The 13,018-nt window shown below is 46.4% G+C and overlaps 1 protein-coding gene across 2 annotated transcripts in view; it reads right to left on the reverse strand.

Moving 5' to 3' along the window:
* col27a1b (collagen, type XXVII, alpha 1b) overlaps positions 1 to 13,018 on the reverse strand; it is a 598,999-nt gene that overhangs the window by 76,981 nt on the left and 509,000 nt on the right. For both annotated transcript variants that reach the window (XM_041193458.1, XM_041193459.1), the window contains exon 41: positions 5,352 to 5,405. In XM_041193458.1, the coding sequence (XP_041049392.1) occupies positions 5,352 to 5,405 (54 nt within the window). The remainder of the gene's footprint in view (positions 1 to 5,351; positions 5,406 to 13,018) is intronic.

Raw genomic sequence — 13,018 nt, forward strand, 5'->3', positions numbered from 1 at the left:
GTGACTGAGTGCTCTCTCTCCTGTTTGTTCACTCTGCTGCACCTGCCAATTATTCCTACTTTGGTTCACAGGGAGCTCTGTCAAGCGACCAACGGCCAAAGCCAGCCAGTTCCTCAGCTCCATCCAGGTCCACACCTCCAACGAAGAGGACACCTCCTCCTTGGATGAGCTGGAAATAAGCAACCTGGAAGACCTGTCATAACGTTTACCCACACCCGCTAACAGCGCAGAGGCATATACCTCTGTGGGACCTAGATCTAGAGCAGGCTTGGGTTCACAATCTGGTGGTCACGTGTCCGCAGCAGGAGGAGGCAGGTTCAGCCGAGCTCCCCGGCACTCGGAGGACTGGGGAAGAGGCATCTGTCAGGCCGGGTCGGACAAAGCCCTCTGGATTTGGCCTTCCAACTCATCCTGGAGAGTCAGCAGAAGGTGGGGGAACGTCACGTAGAGTGGATGGTAGTCCTCAGCAGAGCGACACGCAAGACAGAGGAGTATGTACACCTGTTCTCTGATGAAGTGTTGCCCATATGTGCACACATGGAGGTCTCCATGGCGAGGATGGCAGATGCCATGGAGACCCTGGTCCAGCAGAGCATAGAGATGCGCGCAGACCTGCAGTCCATCGCGGGAGTCATGGGTGAGTTCCTGCAGTGGCAATGCCTCCCCTCAAGGAGTCAGGCTGGGGCCCACGAGCACCTGAAGGGAGGAGGAACAGCAGCTGGACAACCCTGTGTCATCCACTCAGGAATCTCAGAGGCTGCCAGCTCCCTCCAAATTCCCTTTGCCTGTGACCTCCTCAACCTCAACCCCAGTCACTGCAGAGGGAGCAGCTGGACCAAGGTTGGGAGAGGAAAGGAACATGTCTGGAGGGACTACCAAAGCAAGCTGGGGCCCTCAAGGCCTCGGTTCTCCAGAGGATGCATGCCGAACCATAAGAGGCAACAGGCCAACCGTTGCACAGGCTGTCTCCACCCCTGCTGCGGATGTCAGGGCAGCACCTAGATGAAGTGGTAGGACTAGCAAAGTTAAGAAATTCTGCTCATAAGTGATTGCATGGGTGAACACATGTTGTCACCTTATAACCTGAAAATATATTCACTTTCACTGAATAATGTGTAATGGTGTCTTTCAGCATCATTGACACACTTTGTGAATGCTCCCCCTGCATTCCTCTCACTTCGGCTGAAAGCAGTGAATTTGGAGGGAGAAGTGTCTGTGACAGGGCCTTTCCGAGCCTTGTGCAAGCACTCTCCTGTGCATGTGGAACCTTCATCCATCACACTCATCTCAGTGCCGAGCATTTTTAAAGCTGCCTGCTGGGGTTCTCTTTCGGTTGTCCAGTTGAGCTGAATTGCATCTCTGCCCAGCCACTGATCACACTCCCATGCAGCACCTGTGTCCGTCCAACACGAGGCTCCGCTCACTTTCAATATCCAAAAGATGGCAGTCATCGGATTTCTGATCAGCCCCCTCACCATTTCCTCTCCCCCAGTCACCCACGTCCTTTTGTCATAACCATAGAGTCACCCCCAACCCCCCACCCTACCCCCACCCCCGGCATAACCTTCAACCTCCTCACCGTAAACGTCCAGCTCGAACCCTTCTCATACCAGGATGTCCAGGTGAATGCGCATGTTCCCTACATTCCTTATCTTCCTGAAAATTCCACCCGTCCACATTGATTTCCCTGACCTCCTGCTTCCCGCCCTGACCCCATGCCTACCTCTGTGTCCCCACCAACCGCTAGCGCTGCCCCTTCTACCGATACCGTCCACCCTTACACCCCCACTCTACCAGCGCCTCTGCCCTGTTACTCTAACCATCCCCTACTACCACACCCATCCTGAGTTTGCTCCCCAGAAGGCATTGACTCCACTGACCCCTCCCTTGCACGTTCACCTAAACATTCCGCCTCCCCCCAACATCCATCTCCATCCTCACTCCTTCCTCCCCCCTCCCCCAATTTTCCCTCCATCCCCCGGACTCCCTCCCCACTCCGGACTCCCTTCTATCTCCAGGGACACCTTCTCCATTCCGGACTCCCTCCTATCCCTGGGGACACCTTCTCCCCTCTGGACACCTTCCTTCCCCTGGATAATTAGGCCCCCGCACCCCACCCCCCCCACCTGCCCCCCCCACTTTACAAACTTCCTCCCTTACAACATCCTCCCCCCAACCCTTTACATCCACCTGCCCACTTGCGGCACTCTTTCCCGTTATATCTTCCTCCCCTCTGGACTCCCTCCTCCCCCGTACTCCATCCTCCCCCCAGACACGCTCCTTTCCTCTCCCAACCTCAGCCCCGTTGCCTTCGCCAACCCCCCTCCCTCACCCCTCCTTCCCTAAAACCTTCACCATCACCCCGCCCTCCCCACAAACTTCCAACCTCACTCCCTGGTACACCTTCCTCTCCCCCTCGCACCCAGACCTTCCTCTCTCCTCACTCCATCTTTCACCAAACACCCGTACCAGCCCAGGGTGAAGTCCGTGAAGTTCTGAAGCCTCAGCGAAGTTGAAGCTGCTGTCTGGAGACCTCCCATCTTCTGAGAGCTGCTTCGCAGTGGAGCCATGTGCATGAGGATCCACCCACCATGCGATGCCATGTGTTCCTCCAGGGTCTGGTAGCTGTAGGGCTCCAGCATCTTCTCCTCCTCGGATGCCTGTGACCTGAGCAAGGCCCTAAGGTTAAGTCTCAACTTCTGCACATCTCGCTTGTCCAGATGTGTTCTGGGGGTAGGCCAGTTTTCCCACCGGTGTAACAGTAAATCGGACATGGGGGGAGGGTGGAGGGACGATTCCAGTCTGGCCATTAGTGGGATGCAAATCGAGTTCACGACGGCCTTTAGCGGGATTCCCAATTAGCCATGGTGGACACCATCGGATGATCCTGCTGTGATTTAACGCTAGTGTCAAACTGATTTCTGCCCCTCCCACCGAATTCTACCCCCTCGCTCACCATGATGCCTGCTGCAGACCAGTCAGCCTAAAGAGTTGGATACTGAGATTCTACAAAATAGAAGCTACTGGTTTTAGGAAATTACAATCAGGGGTAATAGTCTTTCAGAGCTATTAGTGTCTGAAGTCTTGATGGAATCTGATGAATTGAAATTCTAACCATTAACTTTGTGAGAATTCTTGTAGTGTGCATCAATAGTGAACAGGAAGCAGCATTTACAGGCATGGATGCTTAGAGAAAATCTAAAGGGAAATGGCCTAAATTTCCACAGTTCCCACTTTGCAGAGGGGTGCTCAGTGCAGTGCAACGTCTGGCCACTGAACTGCGGGGCTAAGGAACTATGAGAGTCTGCAGTTTGCTGTGGTTCAGTTGGTAGCAATTACCTCTTAGTTAGAAGGTTGTGGGTTCAAGTCCCGCTCCAGGACTCGAGTACAATGAGCAAGGCTGACGCTCCTCAGAACCACACTGATGGTGGTGCTGTCCTTTGGGTGAGATATTAAACCGAGAGGACCTCTGGCGGATGTGAAAGATCCCATGGCACTTTTTCGAAGAACGGCAGGGTAGTGATCTCTGTTATCCTGGCCAATATTTATCCCTCAGCAAACATCACAAAGCCAGATTGTCTGGTTATTACCACATTGTTGTTGTGGGAGCTTGTTGTGTATTCCCTGTGTTACGGGAACACAGAGTGGAAAGGCACAGGCTCTATCTCCACAGTGCTGTGGTATCAATGTGAGGTATTAGAGAGTGGAGCTGGAGCATTGCTGTAGACACTGAGCAGAGGCTAGGAATTCTGCGGCGAGTAACTCGTCTCTTGACCCTCCAAAGCCTGTCCACCATCTACAACAAATCAGGAGTGTGATGGAATACTCCCCGCTTGCCTGGATGGGTGCAGCTCCCACAACACTCAAGAAGCTTGACACCATCCAGGACAAAGCAGCCCACTTGATTGGCACCACATCCACAAACATTCACTCCCTCCAGCACCGATGCACAGTAGCAGCAGCATGTACCATCTACAAGATGCACTGCAGGAATTCACCAAGGCTCCTTTGACAACACCTTCCAAGCCCACAGCCGCTATCATCTAGAAGGACAAGGGCAGCAGATAGAAAGGAACACCACCACCTGGAAGTTCCCCTCCAAGTCACATACCATCCTGACTTGGAAATATATCACCGTTCCTTCACTGTCTCTGGGTCAAAATCCTGGAACTCCCTTCCTAATTGCACTGTGGGTGTACCTACACCAGATGGCCTGCAACAGGCAGTCAAGGGCAATTCTCAAGGGCAATTAGAGGTGGACAATAAATGCTGGCCTAGCCAGCGAAGCTCACTTCCTGTGAATGAATAAAGAAAAGTCTGTTCTTGACTTGCTTGTCCCAACCTCTCAGTTTCAAGGGGTGCTTGGCTTAGGGAGGATGTACGAGGAGTGAAGCTGCTGGGGGGTAAGATTTGCCAGGGTGGGTAAAGACTTAAAACTCAATTTTTAATAAATCCATCTCATTGGATTTCAAGGTTCATAAACAACTGCAGAGAGCTGGCATGGACATAATGGGCCGAAAGTTCTTCTTCTGTAACCAGGCTGTAACCATTCTATGATTCTAATTATTTTTACATATCAGAACTGGCCAGTCTTACCATTTTCAATCTAAAAGTGTAACTTTCTGGAGGCCACAATGTTGAGCATAAATAACTTAAAAAAGGAAATTCACAATTAATGATGGCCAGGGTCCTGGGCAGATGTTGGTCTCTGGCACAGGGTATATTTCAGAAACAAGGTCACAGGTGCAGAGCCATCTCCCTCCACAGACAACTAAACATTGACAGCAACAAAATTCAAACAAAAATAAACAAAATGTTTCCCTTCACCTCTCCCCTTGAGGAAGATGTAAAGGAATCGCAATGCACTGGAGATTTAGAGACCTTAAAGAAGCCTGTCTAAAATATAAAGCAATGAGCTACCATCCACTGAACAAAAAGACTGTTCCATCTTTGATTCAGCTCTGCCTTCAGTGCACAAGCTCATTTCCAGATAAAAGCAAAAAACTCATTTTTTCTCATTTCCAGATGTGCCCGGCTGCAGTCGGTCTAGTCAACACATACAGGATGAGATGTTGGTGGAGTAGTTTGTTTAATGATTTAATTGGGTACATTGAAAGGGAGTACGGTTCAGAGCTCCAGGCATGTGTCACTGAGACGACTGATATATATATAGGTTATTTAATGCAACTGAGTTGTATAAACTGGGGAACAGCTGAGGATTGTGGAACTGGGTGTACGATTCACTCTTTAGCTTGGGTCTTTTGTTGCTGCCAAAACACAATTTAACTCTACAGAGCTTTCGCTGCAGAGTAATTAAAAGCCAGCTTTAAAAAAAAATTAGGCGATTTTACCTTTTCACCTTTCGGGCCAGGTGGTCCTTTTGGGCCTGGTGGTCCTTTATGTCCCTGTAAAAGACAGCAGCAACCAGGTTAAAGTGAAGGGATACAGGCAGTCATGCGGCATTTTAGACCAGCACATTAAAGACACCATAATATTCACCATTACCAGCACAAAAAAGGCTGCAAGGGTAGCAACCACTGCTCTTGCACAGCTCTTCCACTTTAAATTAATCTGTGACAGGTGTGGGTGCAGTCTCAGTGTGATAATGGGGTATTCCCCTCAGAAATGCAATAAACCCAGATGATTACCAGCTTCATCACTGGAACAGCTCACAGATATTGCAAACATATGTTTCACCTTTATGGAAGGCACAATAACCTGTTGAACACAATCACGTTCCATTATGATAAAGGACTGGGAAGTAAAATAGGGATAGTTGTAAAACAGCAGCTGATTCCATCCACAATAAAAACAGAAACAGAAATACCTGGAAAAATTCAGCAGGTCTGGCAGCATCGGTGGAGAAGAGCACAGTGCTCTTCTCCACCGATGCTGCCAGACCTGCTGAGTTTTTCCAGGTATTTCTGTTTCTGTTTTTGTTTTGGATTTCCAGCATCCGCAGTTCTTTGCTTTTATCGCTGATTCCATCCTGTTAGGCCTCGGGTGGTTAGTTTTAGTTTAAAATTACTCCCTGTTGAATGTAAAGTGCCAATTTGATTTTAAATGATCTTGGGAACAGAATTTAATAGGTAATGAATAGATCAGCACAATGCAATAATGAACATTCCATCAGAATCACAGATGGAGGCCATTCGACCCATTGTGTCTGTGCTGGCTCTCCCAGTAAGCAATGCACTGGGTGCCATTCCCGCCTTCTCCCCATAATCCTGCACATTCTTCCTTTTTAGATAATAATCAATGCCCTCTTGAATGTCTCGATTGAACCTGCCTCCACCACACTCTCAGGCAGCGCATTCCAAATCTTAACCACTCGCTGCATGGAGAAGTTTTTCCTCATGTCTCCATTGCTTCTTTTGCCAATTACCTTAAATCTGCGTCCCTTTTGTTCATGGTCCTTTCACCAGTGGGAACAGTTTCTCCCCATTTACTCTGTCCAGACCTCTCATGATTGAGAAAAACCTCTATCAAATCTCTCAAACTTCTCTTCTTCAAAGACAATGTCCCTACTTTTCCAATATATCTTTCTGACTGAATCAGACTGCAAACAATGTTTTGATATGACAAATATCATCCCAATATTAATGTGATGGTGTTTGATCACTTTAAGCCAGCATCTGGTGCAAGATTTGACTTGTCTTGGAGCTTTGCCTTTCTCCTTTTTGGACATGCATCGGATGTAGTGCAGGAAATCTTTGCAAATTACTGAATGTAAGTGAAAGATCTGGATTCTGATCTCTCTTGGCCATATAACTGGAAGCTGCAGTAGTCTTCACTTAGCAATCAACCGGTCACTTCCATCAAGCCAGATTCCAGCCCATCACCAAAATTTTAGCAGATGAAAGATAATGATTGGAATAAATTTTGGGGGCCCCAAGCACAGGAAGGGCTTCCTGTGTCCTCAGTAAATTCTATAACTATGGGTCAAACCACTTAATTAATCTGAGGGTGCCATGGATTGTCTCAATCAGCATATCCCACCAGACAGGGATAACTGCTACTGAGAGAAGAGTCCACTTCTAATGACAGGGTTAATTTGCTCGTTTGCTGAGATTGTGACGAACCTGAAGGAGCCGCAGTCTGCTTGGACCTTGCTTCACTGCCTTAGGGGCTTGTCATGAAGCTATTAATGTACATAAGGTAACTGGAAATTTTTTTTTTAAATAGAGGGTTACTCTGTGGGTGTGTCTTAATTGGATTAAAACCAGCTAATTTGGGTGCTTTGATGTGTGCTAGTTTTGAGATGTAAGAGAGGTGGAGTGCATTTGTATTTTGTTGAATAAAGCATTCAAGAAGGGGAGTGGAATCTGGCACCTAGCCAGCAGAGACCTAGCAATGTTTATATTACTAATAAAATTGGTACAATGAAAGGGATTTTATTATTAGAAGAGGTGGAGTTGAAAGGGGCTGGTGATACAATGGGAATTTACATTCAATGAGATGTGCTGGGTATAACAGATAGCAGTTTTGTATGTGCAGCGCAGAGGCAATGTAAGACCAAAGCCTGTAAGCCTACCACTGTGACTGCAAAGGAACCAAAGTGAAAGGAACTTCATTTTGAATTTGTAAGGTGAAAATGCTTTGTCTGGTCTGCTTAAAATCCATGGGTTGCTGTTGCTTTAGTGGAGATTAGTTTGGGAATTTGTTAAAAGTTATGATAGTAGTAATTTGTAGCCATGTTTAACTTGTGTAAATTAATAAATGTCTCATGTAATTTGACATAAAAACCTCTCAAAAACTGGTGGTCTGATTCCTGAATTTAGAGCTGCATCTCAAACATACCACATAAAAATATAGGTTATGACAGTTGTTTAAAGTTTCCCTCTGGGATTTTTAAACTCAGCTTTACCAACTGCTGGATCATAACAGGGCTCAGAAGCAAATTCCCAAAGTTTTTTCCCACATGTACCAAATGATTTTTCCTTTAGTCTTTTTCTGTCTCTTGCAAGAAGTTGCAATATCCAGAGAGAATCAGGTGGTACGTGATTGGTGTCTGAACTTACGAACTCGGAGCAGGAGTAGGCCACTCGGCCCTTCGAGCCTGCTCTGCCATTCAATAAAATCATGGCTGATCTGACTGTAACCTCCCGCTTACCCCCGGTAATCTTTCACCCCCTTGTTTATCAAGGATCTATCTACCCCTTCCTTGAAAACATTTAAAGACTCTGCTTCCACTGCCTTTTGAGGAAGGGAGTTTCAAAGACTCAGTACCCTCTGAGAGAAAAAATTCTCCTCATCTCTGTCTTAAATGGGTGACCCCTTATTTTTAAACAGTGAACCCCAGTTCTAGATTCTCTAACAAGAGGAACCATCTTTTCCACATCCACCCTGTCAAGACCCCTCAGGATCTTATATATTTCAATCAAGTTGTCTCTTACTCTTCTAAACTCCAGCGGAGACAAGCCTAACCTGTCCAACCTTTCCTCATAAGACAACCTGCCCATTCCTGGTATTAGTTTGGTAAACCTTCTCTGAACTGCTTCTAATGCATTTACATCATTCCTTAAATAAGGTGACCAATACTGTATGCAGTACTCCAGATGTGGTCTCACCAATGCCCTATATAACCGAAGCACAACCTCCTTACTTCTATATTCAATGGCCCTCACAATAAACGATAATATTCCATTAGCTTTCCTAATTAACTATACCTGCATTCTAGCCTTTTGTGACTCATGCAGATACCTCTCACTATTTCTCACCATTTAGATAATGGGCAGAATTTTGCCCTCGGATGGTTGGTGGGCCCCACTGGCTCGGCAGTGGGCAGGCAGCCAATCCCTGCCACTGAAGCGGGCCCCGCCGCCATTTTAAATGCGCTTCCGGTGCAAGGGTCAGTGGGGGGGGAGGAGGGAATCCCCAGCTGTCGAAGTGCACTCTTTCGCGCATCGCCCTGAGACTAAGTGCTGTCTCAGGGAGATCACAAAGTTTTTTCAACATCAAGATGTCACATGAGATGGGCCATGTTAATAAAAAGGACTTAAAGTTTATTAAACATTTCTAAAACGAATATGAAACCTCATCCCGCCGGTGGATGAGGTTTCATGTTTTTTTCTATTCCCCACCGGGGCTCCTGGTCTGCCTGCCAACCTTAAGGTTGGACGGGCAGGGCCTTTAATGAGCTTAATTATCCTGTCAATGGCCTCAATTGGCCATTGACAGGTCGGCGGGCGGACAGCTGATTTCGCTGTCCGCCCGCCTTCCTCAATACTTAAATGGACCGGGATGAGATCGGTGGTTCCTCCCGATGTCATTTTCCCGTCAGTGAGCAGGCCCCGCCCCCTGCTCACCGACGGAAAAATTCTGGCCAATATGTTTCTTTTTATTCTTCCTGCCAAAATGGGCAATTTCACATTTTTACACATTATACTTCATTTGCCAGACCTTTGCCCACTCATTTAACCTGTCTATGTCCCCTTCATGCCTCTTTATGTCCTCTTCACAATTTACTTTCCTATCAATCTTTGTATCATTAGCAAATTTAGCAAACATTCCTTCTGTCCCTTCATTCAGGTTTTTATATAAATTGTAAAGAGCTGAGGCTCAGCACTGATCCCTGTGGCACAACCCACCAACCAGAAACCAGGGCAACCCTCTGTTTCCTGTTAGCTAGCCACTCCTCTATCCATGCCAATATGTTATCCCCTACACCATGAGCTTTTATTTTTGGTAATAACTTTTGATGTGGCACCTTTATCCACAGTACATGTGACTCCGTTAAAGAAGTCCAATATATTAGTTAAATATGATTTCCCTTTCACAAAACCACATTGATATGCCTGATTGCCTTGAGTTTTTCTAAGTGCCCTGCCATAACATCTTTAATAATAGCTTCTAACACCTTCGGTCTGTCCGCAAGAATGACCCAAACCTCCCTGTCGCTTGCCATTTTAACACTCCACCCTGCTCTCTTGCCCACATGTCTGTCCTTGGCCTGCTGCATTGTTCCACTGAAGCTCAACATAAACTGGAGGAACAGCACCTCATCTTCCGACTAGGCACTTTACAGCCTTCCGGACTGAATATTGAGTTCAACAACTTTAGATCTTGAACTCCCTACTCCATCCTCACCCCTTTCCGTTTCTTCCCCCTCCCTTTTGTTTTTTCCAATAATTTATACAGATTTTTCTTTTCCCACCTATTTCCATTATTTTTAAATATATTCCACCCATGGTTTATTTCACCCCATCCCCACTAGAGCTACCTTGCTCATCCTGCTCGCCAATCTTAATTAGCACATTCTTTTAGATAATAGCACCGCCTTCAACACCTCTTTGTTCTTTTGTCTGTGACATCTTTTGGTTATCCGCTCCTATCACTGCTTGCTTGTCCCAACAAACCCCGCCGCCTTCTCCTCCCCCCCTTAAATCAGCTTATATTTCACCCCTTTCCTATTTCTACTTAGTTCTGTTGAAGAGTCATGAGGACTCGAAACGTCAACTTTGTTCTTCTCCACCGATGCTGCCCGACCTGCTGAGTTTTTCAGGTATTTCTGTTTTTGCTCACAAAGCCATTGTCAATTGTCATAAAAACCCATCTGGTTCACTGATGCCCTTTAGGGGAGGAAATCTGCCATCCTTACCTGGTCTGGCCTACAAGTGACTCCAGAACCACAGCAATGTGGTTGACCCTTAAAAATGCCCTCTGAACAAGGGCAATTAGGGGTGGGCAATAAATGCTGGCCTAGCCAGTGATGCCCACATCCCATGAATGAATTAAAAAAAAGTTACCTGCTTCCCTCCCTATTTGAATCAAGGAGAAGTTGACTGGATTGGGTGGGCTTTACGATTTAATTCATATGGTCAAATTTCTTACTATCATAACTATTTAAATGTTTGGATAGAAAGACATTATTTTTCTGTGCATTGGTTGAAAGTGGAAGTGATTTGTGTGAAGGGTTACTGTTTTAAATTGAAGCACTAAGTATTATCCACTGGGGGGCTCTTGATCACTCAAATTATTTGAAGATTTAAAATAAGTGAAAGTCCTTGGCTTTAGACTCAAAGTCATAAAAGTCATACAGCACAGACGGAGGCCATTTGGCCCATCGTGTCCACGCCAGCTCTCTGTAGAGCAAATCTGTTAGTCCCATTCCCCTGCTTCATCCCTGTAGCCCTGCTAGTTTATTTCCCTCAAGTGTCCATCCAGTTTCCTTTTAAAATCACTCATTGTCTCTGCTTTTACCAACCTCATAGGTAACGAGTTCTAGGTCGTTACCATTCACTGCATGAAAAAAGGTCTTCCTCATATCCTCCTGACATCTCTTGCCAAAACCTTAAATCTATGTCCCTTAGTCTTTATACCATCAGCGAATGGGAACAGCTTTTCTCTACCTTATCTATACCATTCACAAACTTGTGCCCCTCTATCAAATCTCCCCTCAATCTCCCTTGCTCGAAGGCAAACAACCCCAGCTTCTCCAACCTATCCTCGTAGCTAAAATCCCTCATACCTGGAACCATCCTGGTAAATCTCCTCCGCACCCTCTCAAGGGCCTTCGCACTTAACCCACTTCATTTACCCGGCCAAACCGTCTATTCTGTTTTAACTCTGGTCACTCTCTGACGTCGGACTTCATTGACAATTCACGCCTTTTCTTGCCTTAACGCATCGGTGAAATATTTTCTCGCTCCGCTGTTTGGATGCCGCCATGTGACACGGTGACAGGTTTAAATGGGTCAAAGTATATTTAACCGGGTTGGCGTTTACAACTTGCCATGCTGAGTTTTGAAGCCAAATTTCTATTCCCGCACCAGAAGAGCGGAGGCATTGGGCGGGATTTTCTGGACCCGGTACCGGCGGACATCGTTGTGGGCGGGACGGGAAAATTTGGAGAAGCTGTTAAAAGCCAACAGCTCTCCAAATCCTCCCGTCCCACCCGTGACGATGTCCGCTACTGATGGAGCCGGAAAGTTCCACCCATTGATTGCTCAGATACTGCCTGGCTGACTGCAGAATTTCCAGCTTTCGTCTGTTTTTATTTTTATTGATCCAGCATCTGTAGCTTTTTTTTTGATCACAGCCACTGCCCTACTCTAGCCGTCTTGGGACAATGCTGTGAAAACAAGATAACTTTACTATTTATTCCTGTAAATGTAGTTGCGGCTACATAATGCTGCAGCGAATGTCGCAACAGTCAGATGACTGATCCCCGTGAAGAGGGGTAACTTTTAAAAGACTGGAATCCCCACGGTGAGAACAGAAAGACAACCGATGCACAACATTTCACTTTTTAAAGCTTTCGCTCGAACAAACCAACCAAAATCAACATAACTCACACCTTAATTAACAGGCAAAGGATATTTCAAACCAAGAGATAGCTTTCACTTTAGGTGGTCAATACAGGCCTCAAGCATTTACAAGCACTTGCATTACTACCCACACATTTGTGGCACCTTGTGCAATCTCAGTCCTTCCAACTCAGCCTCCGCTATGTAGGATCTCTCACCTCTCACTCAATTATTTCAGCCTTGAGTTGCATTCACCAGCAGCTGTGCTCCATCCGATGTCCTTGGACATGGTTACCACCAACAAGAAGCATGTCTATGAACCCCCTCACACAAGGCATGACAGTCTTGATGCCACAGAATCCTCAGAGACGCCCTTTTACAATCTCTTTAAATGGTCTGGTGGGCTGTGGCAATACTGAAACAGCAGAAATGGGTCTTGTCCAATCCATAATCTTCGTTGCCCTTCCTGTCTTCATCTCTCTGCTTTTTCCAACTGTATAACACACATAGTAACTCAGTCTCTGCTCTATTCTCAGAGGCCTGTTTCAATACCCAGATCCATTTCAGAACTGCCAAACAGAAAACTGAGAGAGAACCTTACTTGTTTCTCTCTCACACAAATTCTCAGTGGGTTCTGAACTGTCAGCCACAAAGATGGACAGAAAAACCCAACACCACTGCAATTAGCTTTATATTTACTCTTTGCTTCTTAGCTGTTCATCCCCACGGCAACCTCAGGTCACATGGGCATCTCGTAGAACCTAATGATG

This window comes from Carcharodon carcharias, chromosome 8 (assembly GCF_017639515.1).
Source record: "Carcharodon carcharias isolate sCarCar2 chromosome 8, sCarCar2.pri, whole genome shotgun sequence".
Taxonomy (NCBI): domain Eukaryota; kingdom Metazoa; phylum Chordata; class Chondrichthyes; order Lamniformes; family Lamnidae; genus Carcharodon; species Carcharodon carcharias.